General features: G+C 40.2%; 6 protein-coding genes across 6 annotated transcripts; 2 read left to right on the top strand and 4 right to left on the bottom strand.

Annotated features, from left to right (window-relative positions):
* Positions 1-6232: 6232 nt before the first annotated feature.
* Positions 6233-6805, bottom strand: LOC139139612 (late histone H2A.3, gonadal-like). Its single transcript, XM_070708491.1, has one exon. The coding sequence runs from the start codon at positions 6756-6758 to the stop codon at positions 6381-6383; it is 378 nt and encodes a 125-aa protein (XP_070564592.1). The 5' UTR covers positions 6759-6805; the 3' UTR covers positions 6233-6380.
* Positions 6806-7023: 218 nt separating this feature from the next.
* On the top strand, positions 7024-7468 carry LOC139139611 (histone H2B, gonadal-like). The gene has a single exon (XM_070708490.1). The coding sequence runs from the start codon at positions 7051-7053 to the stop codon at positions 7417-7419; it is 369 nt and encodes a 122-aa protein (XP_070564591.1). The 5' UTR covers positions 7024-7050; the 3' UTR covers positions 7420-7468.
* A 3508-nt stretch (positions 7469-10976) lies between these two features.
* Positions 10977-11362, bottom strand: LOC139140236 (histone H2B, gonadal-like). Its single transcript, XM_070709336.1, has one exon. It carries the CDS (start codon positions 11349-11351, stop codon positions 10983-10985), a length of 369 nt encoding a protein of 122 aa, XP_070565437.1. The 5' UTR covers positions 11352-11362; the 3' UTR covers positions 10977-10982.
* A 276-nt stretch (positions 11363-11638) lies between these two features.
* LOC139140235 (late histone H2A.3, gonadal) lies at positions 11639-12187 on the top strand. The gene has a single exon (XM_070709335.1). It carries the CDS (start codon positions 11640-11642, stop codon positions 12015-12017), a length of 378 nt encoding a protein of 125 aa, XP_070565436.1. The 5' UTR covers position 11639; the 3' UTR covers positions 12018-12187.
* A 1401-nt stretch (positions 12188-13588) lies between these two features.
* LOC139140237 (histone H4) lies at positions 13589-14010 on the bottom strand. The gene has a single exon (XM_070709337.1). The coding sequence runs from the start codon at positions 13971-13973 to the stop codon at positions 13662-13664; it is 312 nt and encodes a 103-aa protein (XP_070565438.1). The 5' UTR covers positions 13974-14010; the 3' UTR covers positions 13589-13661.
* A 2546-nt stretch (positions 14011-16556) lies between these two features.
* On the bottom strand, positions 16557-16997 carry LOC139140210 (histone H4). Its single transcript, XM_070709299.1, has one exon. It carries the CDS (start codon positions 16957-16959, stop codon positions 16648-16650), a length of 312 nt encoding a protein of 103 aa, XP_070565400.1. The 5' UTR covers positions 16960-16997; the 3' UTR covers positions 16557-16647.
* Between the last annotated feature and the right edge of the window lie 538 nt (positions 16998-17535).

Below are 17535 nucleotides of genomic sequence, written 5' to 3'. Positions count from 1 at the left end.
AGCCAGGGGGGGGACGAACATATAAACGTTGATATAAAAACCCTCTATGGTTTTACTATTCCCAAAGCAAAGATGAGCGAAATAGGTAAATGCGCTACGCAACCCTAAGTATTCTATTTTCAGATTAGAAAACATCTTTACAGAAAATACGTGTATTTGTCATCCTTGTAAAATTAACCTATTAATTTGTACAATCATGGAGCTATTGTATCATGGTACAATATAGAGGTATTGTACCTACACGTTTGTACAGACGCCGGTTATGCACATCAATGTATTCACAAAGCCCAGCTAATGCAACAACACAATGTAACGCAATTTGAATGGCTAGCGTAAAGTTTCCCCCAAGCAACGGAACGCAGGTCGAACTTTGACGTTGTTGATATGAGAGGGTCTGAAAAATGCAAGAAATATGAGAAACATCTTGAGAGGAAGCATTAGTTGACCAATTTGTTTTCTTACAACTTTATTCTATGAATAAAATATTATTCCGCAATGCTTGTCACTAGGTCATCTAAGAAAAGCGACAATTACATGGCACTGACATTCTTTAGATGAAGCCTTCAATTCCTTTGGACATCTGCTGTTACCTTTTCCAACTGAAAACTACATGTAACCTCTGTTTGAGTCTAGCTTTGCTACCAGTTAGTCCATTGTATTTGATAAGTCCGATTCGGAGTTAGAAAATCGTGTCATTGGGTAAATTGGAGACAGTCGCCATGGAACCAACTGTTTATTTTCAGGAAGGACTGAGGTTCATTTTGGAACAATACATCCAATTAATGGCAGCGTGCTTCTATTTGAACAACCGCAAACTTTACGGAGGAATTAATAAAATTTCACTTTTATGCACTCGGATAACTTTGCAATTAGAACATTCTGACAGTGTAAGTGATAGATATACGTGCGTTGGGGTGCCCTGTACTACGAGTAAATTAAGTCTTGGCAAAATAATTCTGTCAGTAAGCCACACGCTAGATCAACGCAGTTTGACCGTCGAATAGTTACTTTATGATAAGGCAGATAATGGTAACTAAAAATGACGGAAGTATATTTTTTGTCAGAAATTTTCATACTTATGTAGATATTTTAACATGTCAAAAAAACCCTGAGTTATAGACCTAAGGGTACCTTCTAAATTTGAAATGCTGCATAGACTTTGGCCAAACACCGAGAGTCGTTATCACTGAATTCTCATCAATAGACACAGTATACTTTCTACAGTCCGGGAAACTGTGTGTTAATGAATGAATGCCATCATGCCGTGCTTCAAGCCTTTTGTAAAGAGGTACGCGCTTAGGAATATTCAGACAGGTTAGCACATACTAGTTGCCTGTTCATCCTCAGTGAATTTCGTTGCTCATGTAAATGAGGCAAAATTCCAAAACTCAGGCCTAGTCTTGGGGGGGGGGGGGCTGGAGGAATTGCGATTGGAATCCTTTTTCAGGCTCTTCTCAATACCTTCAAAAAATTTCAAATCCCCCACATCTATATGATCAAATATTTTCAAGTCCTCCCAGAGTATCATACAGCCACACATTTCTTAGGGATGTACGCACAGAAAAATTACACGTGATGGGCAGTTCTGCGCGCAGATGTTCAACTCTACCTGTTCAGTACGCATGCATACATATTCTGTAGTGGTTTAATTTGCTTTCTTAGTGTTGAGCATTGCCATCGGCAGGTTGTATAGCCATATTCCCAAGGAAAGTTCTTAAATTGATTCATTTTAAATGCATCGGTGGACTTTTTTGATTTATTAGTCTTAGCCAACTTGAATTAATCCAAGTCTGGCCGGGTCAATGGTTACCGCCGCAGAGCACAGGCGCTTGCAGCGTACAAGCGTTGCTTGGATATTAGATTGAAGGCCCGCGATCGAAGGCCAAGGCCGAAGGCCGACCCTGCAGAGAATATCCTCTTTTTAGAATATCAAGCATAGTGACCGCCACTGTTGTTCTGTAATTATTTTTCTAATATACCGGAATTATAAATCCCTAATTCAAAAGTAAGACAATCGTTTCGATTTTTTCCAATCATACATTATTACAAACACACTTTCTCATTATTTTTCAGCATGCTGCAGGGAGACAGCAACAAACTGTACATGTATTTGATACATCGCATAGAAATACTGAAAAAAATATTAACAGTTGCAGCTTCTGTCCTGTTACAAGATCTTCTTGCTGTTTTGTTTATGAAAATTCAATGGCATTCACACTATTTCCCATTTTCTCGAAATAAAAGTCATGAAATGAGATAAAATGGTTCCAGATTTTGTTTGATCAATACTAGCATTACCTAGAATTACTGAAAAGTTGAACCAACTACAATTTAGCATTTTACCAAATTCGTAATCTCCATTTGCATTTATTGGTTAAAAACTAGGTTGGCCGCAACAGATACCGGGCGCGCTGAACGTGTCATTCTTAATTCAGAAATAGAATGCTAACAGAGCAAATTCAAGATCGAAATTTTGTCCAATTTTAATGTAAATGGTCAAGTGAACCGATGAAATCATGAAATTTGCCCATATTTCGACTTTCATTCTCTGATTTCAGGGTGAAAAAATGGTTGGCCGAATAATGTCACGGATTGACTATGTCTTCCACCCATTCATTACAGAAATACATTTGTCATTTGTGTTTCTAATTTTTGATTTTATTAGTCTGTTCCTTGCCGGAGAGAAATGCCGAGAGAGTTTGACCGGTTGACCTCGCTGTTAATTTTATGCAGGAAATTACAATAACAATGCTTGGTCGAATGACGCAGTGCCTTGAGGGTGGGATCGCCAGTGGTATAGGGGAGGAGTACCTTCCCGATGGTGATAAGTGGTGCGGATTACCGTCGCCTAGGTGACTGGCGTTGCAAATACCTGGACTGAACCCACACGTGGACTGAACCATTTGGTTTTTTTTGGGTGTCGATGGTACTTTGACAATAAAAGTAAAGATACACAGATATCGAGTTTATTGTCTTGTTTATGAGCGGCCAGTATTTCCAACAGCATGAATTACGTGCATTTGCCCTAGAAGAAATAAATAATTTCGAATAAAACATCGCGAATATAACCACATTCCTTAAGCTCGACGTACCCCAAAGAACCATGAAATCGCCCGACTTTCGATTGAAGAGATGAGTTTTGCCAAACCGCGTATACAGAAAAAGTGGCAGATGACTTTATTTTTAGAATCATAGACAGTATAGCGAGATGTAAAAAATGTGAAAGAGGCTCCCAATCTAACTATCCTAAATGTTTTTGTGTCGAGTTTGTGTTTGATTCGTTTCGAAAATGTGTTCCTACATTCTTATCCGATTGTGTGTGTTAATAAAAATGTTTGTTTCGCTTTGGATATTTGTAGAGAAGTTTGGATTAGTGTGTACGGTAATGTTTTGTTTGTGTGGGGAAAGCTTATGGCGAGACGCAGCCGGACCTATGTTGTTACAAAAGTTGATAGAGTCGCCCTTTGACGCTTGCGTTTCGAAACCCGGGTGTGGTTTCTCATCAGTCGCGGTGTAGATTCTTTCCTTAGTTTGTGTTTGTGAAAATTTATTTTAATGCATTTTAGTGGTCTTGCTTTTCGATTAGCGAGGCAAGTATATTAATTTTTGGTCACGTTGTGAGTCCGTTTGGTGGTTCGGTTTGTTTGTTCTATGTTTCTTTACTTCGGTAAATTTTGTTTTGACTGGTGTGTCTTTTAGATTTTTGCGGAGGTTTTGTGAATTTTTAGGCAATAAGTACCACTGGGGTACGGATTTTATGTTTATTGGATCAAGATACTCACAAGTATCCTGGTTGATGTGCTTGTTCTCGTACATTTTGATTCATAGTTCGTTTACTTTGTTTACTGTTTGTTCTGGCTTGTTGTGTATAATACTGAGTGTTGCGTAATTGTCTTTCGCATTCGAGTACGTAATCGTTTGTGTTGACGTTGACGAAAACCCGACCCTTGTCGACGGTTTTTTTTCCCGAAATTTGTCTATTGTTTGCAAGCTGGTTTATCGCGATTCTTTTAGCACGCGACATGTTTTGTTTCCTTGTTTGAAAGGGTATCTCTAGAAGTGCGAGTTTAGCAGCTTCAGATAGCTTTCAAGTTTTTGGTGTTTGTTGTTTGTGGAGCCCAATTTGACTTTTCTTTGAATTTGTGTTGTTGCGATTGTTTGTGTCTCACGATGTAGCGTAGTCACATTTTACGACTTTATTTGTTGAAATCCTGAGGTGGTTTTATTCTGTTTGGTTTTGTTGGCGTCCGAATTAATTTTAAGGCCTTTGCCTAGTACTATTTTTCGGAGTTTCATAGTTTGAGCATGGAGGTATGGTTTGAGCGATGATAGGTTGTTGTTGAATTTCATGTTGTTGTCGGCTATTCTTTGGAAATAGCTGATTTATTTCCACGGCCATTTTTTCTGTCACGTTATTTTTATGTGTACGATTTTTGTTATTTCTTTTAAGTGTTTGTGTGTTCTATGTCATTTTATGGTTTTTTTTTGGTAGTTCTCTTTTTGGAGTGTTTGGTGGCCCTGAAAAGGGCCGCTCGGTATGGGTTTTTGTTAGCGCTTGGCGCGTTTGTTTTGGCGATGAGCCTATAGCTTTTTTATGCTTCTTTTCGCCGATTCGATGTGCTTGGTAAGTAGGTGTTTGCCGCCTTCTTGTCACTGTGTGTGCGTACATGGACAGTCTGCATAGCCCTTGAATGTGGTCTCGATTTTGATCAAACCATGGAGGTACCTCCTGATCAAACTTACAATTTAGGATTAAATGATTTATGTTTTCACATGGGTTCACAAAAAGTTTCGCCCCGGTGTTCATTTTTGGCCCAGGAATTCCATCTACCCACCCTTTACAGAGTAGTAAGCTTATGGGGCAAGTAAATATGGATGCGCCGGTGCGATTCAACGATCAACCTGTATATCGCATCGAAAGTCAACATTTTTAATGCACGGACTATGATTTTATAAGTTTATACACAGTCCCTCGTGGATAGAGAGACTGTGGTTTATATAAAAATTATAAGGCGCGGGGTATTATATATTGACTGATTACTGTAGCTATAGATAGGCTACATTCAGGACGGGCAGCGACGGGCAGTAATTAGTAGGCAAAACCACGGTCCCTCCACAGAGGGACCGTGGCAAAACAGGTGGTTTTCACCGTGGGCAGAACTCGGTGCAATGATACTGAACATTAATAGTAAGCCTGTCACCTTGAAGGTAATGCTGTAGGTGAAACAAGTAAGCTTACTTCAAACGCACGATGGTACAAACATTCCTACCTCCATGGTACAAACATGGAGGTAGGAAGAGAGGCTTCCTACCTCCATGGTACAAACAACACCACAAGTGAAACGTACACATAGAAATACACGCGTTCCTACGTTGTGCTCACCCGGGCCACGCGATTAAAATATGACTGATACTGCTGGATAGTGTTAATTGGGTCGGTAAACAGTCAATAAATGGTTTAATTGACTACCTGGGTGATTGGCAGGTCGTGTCCAACGACGCATATGCAAAGCAGGCCAAAAGACAAAAGCCCCCAAAGATATTGGCCAGGGGTCACCATGAATACGTAATGAAGCTTCACTACGCAGAAACTGCGTAGTCAAGCCCTTCTTAACCGGTCAAACTCTCTCGGCATTTTCCGGCATTGGCCGGAGTATTTTGCCTTCAGAGATTTTTGGGACTTCGGAGTGTGGGCGAGGCCCCAAAATCACCGATAGCAAAAATACTTCGGCTAGGGAATAACTGCTCATCTACGCAGTCTATGGCCCTATAGCTACAGCTTGAAGTGCGTTTGTCTACAAGATCTCTGATTTCACCGAAAATGATTCACTTCTACATGTTAGTCCATAAGAGAACTAGGAATAATTTGCGAGTGTAAAACTAGCTATAATCCGTGCATTTCTAGATGTGTGATAATTTATATAATGTATGTTACGAAGAATACGGTAACTGTCAGTGCCAAAAGCACATCAAATATGTTATTTTACGCAAGACTATAAATGCACTACACATATATTTTTCCCTTACAAAGTTTGCTGTGGCACTGAGTTTCCGAGTTTGTCGAACTGAAACCGTAGATAATAAAAATGGTTTTTAATGGTTAGCTTTGTTTCTGATATTTCTTTTGTCTCTTATTGACATAAGCCCTGAAAACATTTTCGAGGGCCTATTGGATTCGCTAAAATGAAAATTGGTTTTCTTAGTGTTGAAATATATTGAGGTTGAAAGTAGGTAGGATACACAACCTTCATTTTTATTATCGTTTTATGTGCAAAAGTATTTGACAAAATGAGTGTATTACAATATACGGTAGTTCTCTTTTTTGAGGATGTGGTGGCCCTGAAAAGGGCCGTTTGGTATGTGTATGCAAGGCATACGATTTACTTGGATTTGGCTTGGGTCTTCTTGGGCAAGAGTACTGCCTGGATGTTTGGCAATACACCACCCTGGGCGATGGTGACACCACCGAGGAGTTTGTTCAATTCCTCGTCGTTACGGACAGCCAACTGCAAGTGACGGGGGATGATTCTGGTCTTCTTGTTGTCACGGGCAGCGTTGCCTGCCAACTCGAGGATTTCGGCGGCCAAGTACTCGAGGACTGCAGCCAAGTAGACTGGAGCACCAGCACCGACACGCTGGGCGTAGTTGCCCTTGCGCAGGAAACGGTGTACACGACCAACGGGGAACTGCAGACCAGCACGGCTGGATCGGCTCTTGGCCTTACCCTTAGTTTTGCCTCCTTTACCACGTCCAGACATTGTGTATGGTACTTGTGAATGTCAAAATTCAAAGTGCTGAAGGACGCGGTTCTTACTCGTATTTATACTGTCTATCAGGATCGTGATAAGTGGAGCCGTAGACCAATCAGTTGAATGAAATGTCTAAATATTAAGTAGAGTATTGTTTACATAAGTGTCTCCATACTTCCAACTCGGTTCGTTGAATTTCCCGCTCAGTGCGTCCAATCCTTAATTTGCATTTCATCCTTTATAAATAACAGCCCATAGCTTGTTGGCGGGTATTCTGAATTGTTCATCGCAAACATTCACAATGGCTCCCAAGACAAGTGGTAAAGCTGCCAAGAAGGCCGGCAAGGCCAAAGCCGCACGTAGTGGCGACAAGAAGAGGAAGAGGAAAAGGAAGGAAAGCTATGGTATCTACATCTACAAGGTACTGAAACAGGTCCACCCCGACACTGGTGTCTCCTCCAAAGCCATGTCAATCATGAACAGCTTTGTCAACGACATCTTCGAGCGTATCGCCGCCGAAGCTTCCCGCCTGGCCCACTACAATAAGCGTTCCACCATCACCAGCAGAGAGATTCAGACTGCTGTCCGTCTCTTGCTGCCCGGTGAGCTTGCCAAGCACGCCGTCAGTGAAGGCACCAAAGCCGTCACCAAATACACCAGCTCCAAGTAAATTGTATGCCCAGCATACACATACCAAACGGCCCTTTTCAGGGCCACCACATCCTCAAAAAAGAGAACTACCGTACAAACTTATGAAACGAAATCACAGATCATTTTACTAAACCATATTTCATGTGGTGAAGCAGACATTAAGATAATAGCTGAAACACTCCAGCATTATAAATGAAAAGTACTGAAATAGATTTCGGTTTTTCAACTAATTCTACCTGCCTATGAAATTTTCTGACTAAAATATAATAATTATGTCATTTTTCTGCCTGTTACCATCACAGCCTTATATCAAACATGTCTGCGTTCCATCTTAGCGTGTGTACTTATAGTAACTGGCATCTTTTGCCATGACTTGATCATTCGTCTTTACCCTCCATGAACGCACCGTCAGAATTTTCTAATCGCAGAGCTGTCCGAGCGCATATAACGCCAACACAAGATGTCCACTTGAATTGCACAGCCCGATGATATTAAAGCGATTCACCCGACTTTTCCCAGATCGACAAGGCCCTGTTTCAAATCAAATCGACACAAATTTTTTTTCAAACTTTACCATCACATTTTTATGGAAAGTATGCAAAAATTGTTTTGAGTATCTAACCGACGGCATGCGAATTTAAGTATACAAAGTAAATCTTTCTCATATTTCTTGCACCTTAGACCGTCTTTTCAATCACGTCAACACTCGACTTGCGCGCCATAGATTAGCTTGGCAGGAAAACTACGCGGGCCATTCAAATTGGCGGTATTGTTCCAAAAAATGTCAAGGACCATCGTTTAAAATGTAACACGAACAGTGCAGAAATTGCACAGCCCGATGATAAGCGATACACCCGACGTTTCATTAGAACGATAAAGGCCCAGTTTCAATCAAACTGAAACATGATTTCTTTCTCAAACGTATCCATCACATTTTCATGGAAACTTTGTAAAAGTTATTCTAAATTCTTAAAATGTCGAGCGAAATTCTGTTGCAGTGTGCTATAAGGTCGATGTTGCGTCAACTCTAAATTCTGTATACATTCCATACCATGGAGCTACTACTTTTGGTAGCCCCATGTTCATACACACTATGTAACATAGAAAAAAATTTGTCTTAAATATTTTAATTTTGTCGAAACAATGTAAATATATGCCTCAAGACGTTACCGTATAAAATTACCAAATTCTTGGGGCCCCTTTGACGATAAATCGTCGAATATCGTGATAGGGGCCATGTCTGTGATTTTGGCCCCGGTAGCTCTTAAGTCAGTTCGTGTATTTTTAAGATGAAGTTAGGGATGGAACATTGACAGTGTGTGCGTACTGTCAAGATTGTGATAAAAACAGTATATTTCTGTATACAAGACGTGTAAGGGATGGACCATTAGACCTTGGGAGGGGGGTGGTCACAATGAAATTGTGAAAATTTTTTTTTTACTATTGTAAATTTCTGAAATTTTTTTTTTCCAATTGAGATTAGCTGTGCAAATTTTTTTTTTCAGAGTAAATTTTCAGATTTATAATTTTTTTTTAGTTCGTCGCTGTCTGAAGATAAAGAGGGCAAAGATGTGGTGCCAAGCACCACAAGCGGCCACGCAAGCGGTCATGGGGGGGGGGAGGTCAGGAGAGGGGTGTCCCCCTGCTGCTGTTGGAGCTTTTGAAAAATAGAGATTAAAATGGTGTTATTTGGTGGCACTTGGGGAGTATTTTTGCGGGGGGAGGTCGAGGGGTGTCCCCCTCCTGCCGTTGGAGCTTTTGAAAAATAGAGATTAAATGGTGTTATTTGGTGGCACTTGGGAGTATTTTAGCGGGGGGAGGTCAGGAGGGGGTGTCCCCCCTCCTGCTGTTGGAGCTTTTGAAAAATAGAGATTAAAATGCTGTTATTTGGTGGCACTTGGGGAGTATTTTTGCGGGGGGGGGGATAGTCAGGCAGGGGTGTCCCCCTCCTGCCGTTTGAGCTTTTGAAAAATAGAGATTAAAATGGTGTTATTTGGTGGCACCTGGGGAGTATTTTTGCGGGGGGAGGTCAGGAGGGGTGTCCCCCCTCCTGCCGTTGGAGCTTTTGAAAAATAGAGATAAAAATGGTGTTATTTGGTGGCACTTTGGGAGCATTTTTTGGATTACACATCTTCCTCTGAAACATGGTCTTCTTGCTCCTCAGTAGCTTCCTATAGTTTTGAAAATTGACTATTTTGGTTTCCTGGCTTCCCTTCCTTACTGCGTGGTGAAATGCCTACATTCACCCCACCAAACATCATGCATATCTCATGATTTACAATTGATTTGACAAGCTGAGAAGCTAAAATAAGCTAAATAATATAGTTAAATTTGCATATTAGTGTTTTTAGAGCAATTGTTGCCCTTTTTTGATCAAAACATCTATTTCTCTGTAGCAGCATGTCCAAATTGATTGGATGTGTATAGATGTGTTGAAATTTCAATATTTGTCTTTTTAGGGCAATTTATGCCATTCATGGTCAAAAAATCTGTATTCTCTGAAAGGGGTTGTCCAATTTCTTTGAAATTTGCTACACAAAAACGATTATTCATGCAGATTTATTCAGTATTTGCTATCGAGAAACTTTCAAAGTTCAACCCTTTTGTGTGTTTTTGTGTTGGGATTTGTTGGATAGATGGCATTCTGCGTAGTGTATTGTTGAATGTTAAAACATGTGTTGCTGTTGTTTTTTGAGGCTGTTTTTTGAGAAAAAAGAATTGAAAATGCCTTTTTAAAAGCAAAATAATACATAATGACTTGATATGTTCTTTTATCATTATTGACGTGTTTCTACTTGTTCACCCATTCTTACATTCATCATTGCAATAAAATGCTGTGAAAAAAATGAAACTGATGTGGCCTGCATCTGTTTACCTTGATCTTAAAAGGCAAATACAACTTTCTGTCTTGACAACCATACCATAGTTTCAATGTTTTACCTAGTGTACCTGCTTGGTTTGTACGCAAGAAACAAGTAGAAAACAGGCTCTATAATTTTATAATTTTCAAGTGATCAGAATACAAAGTCCTGAAAAGATAAGATAATCACAACTTCCAGTATAAGGGATACAGTCACTTTAAATGTATAAATTAAAATTAAAAATGTGCAAGGAGGATCTACTAAAAATACAGAAAGTTGCTTTCTGTCGGTAAAATCTAAAAAAAATTCAAATTTTAAAGACTTTAGCAGATTTTTTTTTTACACCTTTGTCTTCTTATTTATTTTTTTTTATTTTGCAAACTAGTTTGAAGATTTTTTTTTTCCTAACTTTCTGCTCTGAAAATTGTTTTTCTTGTTTTTGACCACCCCCTCCCAAGATCTAATGGTCCATCCCTTATATGTATATGCTTGCCCACACATAATCTGGTTTTGTAAAATGATCTGTGAAATCTCTTCAGTACTTTTCATTTATAATGCTGGAGTGTTTCAGCTATTATCTTAATTGTCTGCTTCACCACATGAAATATGGTTTAGTAAAATGATCTGTGATTTCGTTTCATAAGTTTGTACGGTAGTTCTCTTTTTTGAGGATGTGGTGGCCCTGAAAGGGCCGTTTGGTATGTGTATGCTGGCATACAATTTACTTGGAGCTGGTGTATTTGGTGACGGCTTTGGTGCCTTCACTGACGGCGTGCTTGGCAAGCTCACCGGGCAGCAAGAGACGGACAGCGGTCTGGATCTCTCTGCTGGTGATGGTGGAACGCTTGTTGTAGTGGGCCAGGCGGGAAGCTTCAGCGGCGATACGCTCGAAGATGTCGTTGACAAAGCTGTTCATGATTGACATGGCTTTGGAGGAGACACCAGTGTCGGGGTGGACCTGTTTCAGTACCTTGTAGATGTAGATACCATAGCTTTCCTTCCTTTTCCTCTTCCTCTTCTTGTCGCCACTACGTGCGGCTTTGGCCTTGCCGGCCTTCTTGGCAGCTTTACCACTTGTCTTGGGAGCCATTGTGAATGTTAGCGATGAACAATTCAGAATGCCCGTCAACAAGCTATGGGCTGTTATTTATAAAGGATGAAATGCAAATTAAGATTGGACGCTTTGAGCGGGAAATTCAACGAACCGAGTTGGAAGTACGATAACACTTAAGTAAACAATACTCTACTTAATATTTAGATATTTCATTCAACTGATTGGTCTACGGGACCACTTATCACGATCCTGATAGACAGTATAAATACGAGTAAGAACCTCGTCCTACACTACTTTGAATTTTTGTAATTCTCAAGAAACACAATGTCTGGACGTGGTAAAGGAGGCAAAGCTAAGGGTAAGGCCAAGAGCCGATCCAGCCGTGCTGGTCTGCAGTTCCCCGTTGGTCGTGTACACCGTTTCCTGCGCAAGGGCAACTACGCCCAGCGTGTCGGTGCTGGTGCTCCAGTCTACTTGGCTGCAGTCCTCGAGTACCTGGCCGCCGAAATCCTTGAGTTGGCAGGCAACGCTGCCCGTGACAACAAGAAGACCAGAATCATCCCCCGTCACTTGCAGTTGGCTGTCCGTAATGACGAGGAATTGAACAAACTCCTCGGTGGTGTCACCATCGCCCAGGGTGGTGTATTGCCAAACATCCAGGCAGTACTCTTGCCCAAGAAGACCCAAGCCAAATCCAAGTAAATCGTATGCCTTGCATACACATACCAAACGGCCCTTTTCAGGGCCACCACATCCTCAAAAAAGAGAATTACCGTACATATGAATGTTATTCAATGTACAATTCACCAACAGCATACATAGTCGTGAGTAATTTATTTTAAATATGGATAAATTGAAAGACAACATCTATTTTTACAATATCAAGTGAGAAATCATCGGTAGCGTAATTACAATAATGTTCTTCAAAGAGTCATAAAACGTACTGAAGATACTTATTAACCTTACAATTATTAGCTAATAAGTGGTATGTTTATTTAGTTATTGTTGTGCATGGTCCCTTTTGTGGAGGGACCGTGTGTTATAGAATGTTATCGAAAGATCACTGACTATCGTAGGATATATAAAATAGCAGTATTGAGTCATATATTTGACAGCTATCTCAACAAAAGGGCGATACATTCCGGATATAAAAATACGAGTATAGAAGGTAGAGAGTTATATTCAGCGACCGTTTGAGAGATGTAGAGAGATTTGCCGCATGCACTAAATGCATGCACAGCCCGTCCACTCACGGTAATTCGATACAATGTTGCGACAAGTTTCGTACGATCTAGCGAGTAGCGAAAAGGACAGTAATTACCTTTGCCAAATTAAACCAATCAGATTCAATTTTCCTGACGGATCTTTTAATTCCCTGCATTGTGCGTTTCTTCTTCATATGGAGATGCAGGTATTGATTTCTTGGGCTTGCAATCGTGTTCTTATTGGCCAATTAAAAGTCTCTTTTGATGTCTCTTCATTTCTACATAATACGTCATACGCTTCTTATTGCATATCAGGGTGAAAACTGACTTTCACAACGTCTTTGAACTTTGTGATTCCTCTTCCATAATGTGAGTCAGCTATTTTGATATTGCCGCAAGAAAAGCCGTATTGTAAACTATTTATAGTTTTTCGTTTGTTACATTTTGCAATTCTATTCGGTTCCTTTTACCTTAGGTAAGGAAGACTTTTTACCTCCTCAGTATGGAAAAGTGGGTGCTGATGATGCATATTTATGCATCATAAATAAGACTTATAAGACTTATGCATATTTATGAATCACACATTGTGCACTCAACAATCATCTTCATCAGTGAATACTAATGATGCATCTGTGTACGAAATATGGTGTGTAAGCCTCAAGCATTGTCGTTTACTTTCGATAAATTATTGTGGAAGATTAGTGAGATATTAGCTTCCTTATTGTAAATAAGCATCATGTTCAAATATACATTTATATGTGTTTATTTTTTGCGATATTTCCTAAACATCTGGTCACTTGTTCACGTTTTAGACGGAAATTACGTTTTGCGAGTCCAACTTTATATGAACCGTTTCGGAATACCAGTGGAATCACATTTATGGTTACACATGTAGCTTCATGTTTATTTACAGCTTTATGGTAAAAATGGTGTAATAAATGTGACTGGTCAATTTTGTATCGAGATAGACACGTTGCTTAACCTTTTCATGGACAGAAGCGGTTTCGCATTGCGATTCACGACTTTCTCACACACACATGCATACTCATTTACACAACACAGTAGTGCGGTAGTTCTCTTTTTGGAGGATGTGGTGGCCCTGAAAAGGGCCGTTTTGTTTGGGTTAGCAAATGCTAACAATCTAACCGCCGAAACCGTAGAGAGTACGGCCCTGGCGTTTCAGAGCGTAGACGACATCCATGGCGGTGACGGTCTTTCTCTTGGCGTGCTCGGTGTAGGTGACGGCATCACGGATGACATTCTCCAAGAAGACCTTGAGTACACCACGGGTTTCTTCGTAGATGAGACCAGAGATACGCTTGACACCACCACGACGGGCCAGACGACGGATAGCTGGTTTGGTGATACCCTGGATGTTATCACGCAACACCTTACGATGACGCTTGGCGCCTCCTTTTCCCAGACCTTTGCCTCCTTTACCACGACCAGACATGCTTGCAGATTATTCGGGTTTCAAATAACTGATACCATTCAATGGCTTCCTACCTAATATATGTAATAGTATCACGAACGCAAACGCAATAACGAACACTAGTTTAATATTTGAATTTCAATAGGCCGCTTAATATATTTCCCGCGTAGCACAGAACTTAAGGCGGCCTTGTCGATGATTGGTCATTTTAACTATTCAAACAAAGTCAAGGAGATTGGACTTCCAATTGCGCCAAAAGCAGACACAGATCGGACCTAACACCTCTTGTATACAGAAATATACTGATTCTATCACACCCTTGACAGTACGCACACATAGTAAATGTTACCCACAACATCGTCAGTATCAGGGTTTCGTACGTACGTTCCTTAATAATACAAGAACAGAAGCATATAGTTACATTTCGTTTGACAAAACCAAAATATTTAGCAAAAGTTTGTTTCTGTGTTACATTGTTTGTATGGGGAGTTTTGGGTGGACGAAAACAAAGAATTCACTATTAACCTCGACCTTGTTGCACATTGCTAGAGAATTTCGCTCGACATTTTAGGAATTTAGAATAACTTTTACAATGTTTCCACAATGATGGATACGTTTGAAAAAGAAATTATGTCTCAGTTTGATTGAAACTGGGCCTTAGCGTTCTCAGGAAAATTCGGTTGTATCGCTTATCATCGGGCTGTGCAATTCCTGTATACTGTTCGTGTTACCTTCTCTTTAACACGATCCTTGACTTTTTTATGTCGGAACAATGCCGCCATTAATGACAGCGTGCTTCTTTTAAACAGCCACAAATGTGAAGGAGAAATCCATAAAATTTCACTTTTTGTGCGTCATGTTTTATTATCCTCAAAGTAAAGAAGAGCAAAATAGGTAAATACGCTACGCAACCCAAAGTATTCTATTTTCAGAGTTATCCTACAGAAAACATATTTGTCCTCCTTGATAATTAACCCATTCCTCCGTACAATGGAGGTAATGTGCGTTAATGTTTGTACTGACGCCGAGTATGCACTTCAATGTATTCACAAAGCCCCGGTAATGCATTACGAATGGCCCACGTAAAAGGTACGGCGCGCAAGCCGACGGTTGACGTGGTTGATATGACTCGGAGACGGTCTGAGGAGCAAGAAATATGAGAGAGACTTACTTCTTAAGAACAAACATTTAGGACCGGTTTGTTTTCCTACAACTTTGTTCTATTAATAACAATTACATGGCACTGACATTCTGCTGAAGCCGCCTCAATCTTAAACGGTAGTGGTACATTCTATACTTAAATTCACATTTCGTCGGTTAGAAAATTATAACAATTTTTAAACACTCTCCATAAAAATGTGATGGTAAAGTCTGAAAAGAAATTTTGTATTAGTTTAATTTTGAAACGGGGCTTGTCGTTCTCAGGAAAAGTCGGGTGAATCGCTTATCATCGGACTGTGTTATTGCTGTGGACTTCTTGTGTTGCCTTTTGTATGCGCTTGGACAGCTTTCCGATTTGAAAATTCTGACAGTGCGATAGATTTACGTTATAGATATACGTGCGTTAGAGGGTAAGACGAATAATCAAGTCATGGCAAAAAATGTCAGCAATGATTACACGATAAGATGGAACGCAGTTCTGACCGACGAATGTTGATTTTTTATAAAGCAGTGACGATAACAGACAGAAAAATGACATAAATATTATGATTTCGTCAGAAAATTTCATTGGCAGGCAGAATAAGTAGGAAAACCGAAATCTATTTTAGTACATTTCATTTATAATGATGGAGTGTGTTTAAGTTACTATCTTAATTAATGTCTGCTTCACAACATGAAATCTGGCTTAGTAAAATGATCTGTGATTTCGTTTCATCATATCTATACATAATACGTCATGCACGTGAAACACGACTTTCGCAACGTATTTGAACTTCCATAATATTAGTAGGATGTATTTTGATGTTGCCTCAAGAACTTACATAAGAAAAGCCGTATTGTAAACTATTTAAAGTTTTTCGATTTGTTACTTTTTGCAATACTATTCGGTGCCGTTCTCTTCCTACCTCCATGCTTTAAGTAAAGGAAGACTTTTTACCTCCATGGTATGGAAAAGTGGGTGCTAATGATGTAAGACTTATACTTACTTATGAATCACACATTGTGCATTCAACAATCATTTTAAATATGCAAAGCATATTGATGAGTGAATACTAATATGGTGTGTAAGCCCCGAGCATTGTCGTTTACTTTCGATCAATTATTGTGGAAGATTAGGGAGATATTAGCTCCCTTATTGGTATGAAGCATCATGTTAAAATACACATTTAAATGCGTTTATGTGTTTGCAATAATCCTACACATCTGGTCACTTGTTAAAGTTTTAGACTGAAATTGCATTTTGCACGTCCAACTTTTGTATGAACCGTTTCGGAATACCAGTGGAAACATATTTACTCCCATAGCTTCATATGGTCAAAATGGTATAACAAATGTGATAGGTCAATTTTGTTTCAAGATAGACACGTTGTTTAACCTTTTCAAGGACACAGAAGCAGTTTCGCACTGCGATTCACGACTTTCTCACAAACATGCATACTCATTTACACAACATAGTAGTTCGGTAGTTCTCTTTTTGGAGGATGTGGTGGCCCTGAAAAGGACCGTTTTGTTTGGGTTAGCAAATGCTAACAATCTAACCGCCGAAACCGTAGAGAGTACGGCCCTGGCGTTTCAGAGCGTAGACGACATCCATGGCGGTGACGGTCTTTCTCTTGGCGTGCTCGGTGTAGGTGACGGCATCACGGATGACGTTCTCCAAGAAGACCTTGAGTACACCACGGGTTTCTTCGTAGATGAGACCAGAGATACGCTTGACACCACCACGACGGGCCAGACGACGGATAGCTGGCTTGGTGATACCCTGGATGTTATCACGCAACACCTTACGATGACGCTTGGCGCCTCCTTTTCCCAGACCTTTGCCTCCTTTACCACGACCAGACATGTTTGCAGGTTATTAGGAGTTAAAGGCGGAGCTTCCCTTTAAAAGAACGCCAAGTTATGGCGGCGTTCACTGTGTAAGTGGACACCAAAGAGGCAACACACAGGCACACGCTCCAGAAATGCAACTTTTTAGGTTTACCTGGCCGCAAAAACACAGACAGACTGCCAAGCGGTCAGCGCGAAGTTGCTGCCGATCGAACTCTGTTGTTATATCAAAGTCTAACGCGAATGGAAGACAAGTTTTTAGGAAATTCAAGCGTTTGTGGTGGGGAATCAATGACTGTTGGCGATTTGAACCGGCCGTCAATCAGAAGCTTGTATAAACTCTGTTTGCAGGATTAGCAAAATGTGACAAAAGGTTGAGATCAGTTTGTGTACTCAATGTTATAGAAATCAAACATCGTACTGGCATTTGACTGGGAGGAGAACTCCACTAATGCGAGAACCTGGGATTGAAAAGTGCGGCTTTAAAATAACTGATGTCAGCTTGTAGCTTTGTACTAAATATAGTAATGCCACGAACGCAATAACAAACACCAGTTTACATAGGCCGCTTAATATATTTCCCGCGTAGCAC

Source organism: Ptychodera flava, chromosome 9 (assembly GCF_041260155.1).
Source record: "Ptychodera flava strain L36383 chromosome 9, AS_Pfla_20210202, whole genome shotgun sequence".
NCBI classification, from domain to species: Eukaryota; Metazoa; Hemichordata; class Enteropneusta; family Ptychoderidae; genus Ptychodera; species Ptychodera flava.
The sequence above is the reverse complement of the archived record's forward strand: the minus strand, read 5'-3'. Positions and strand labels throughout refer to the sequence as shown.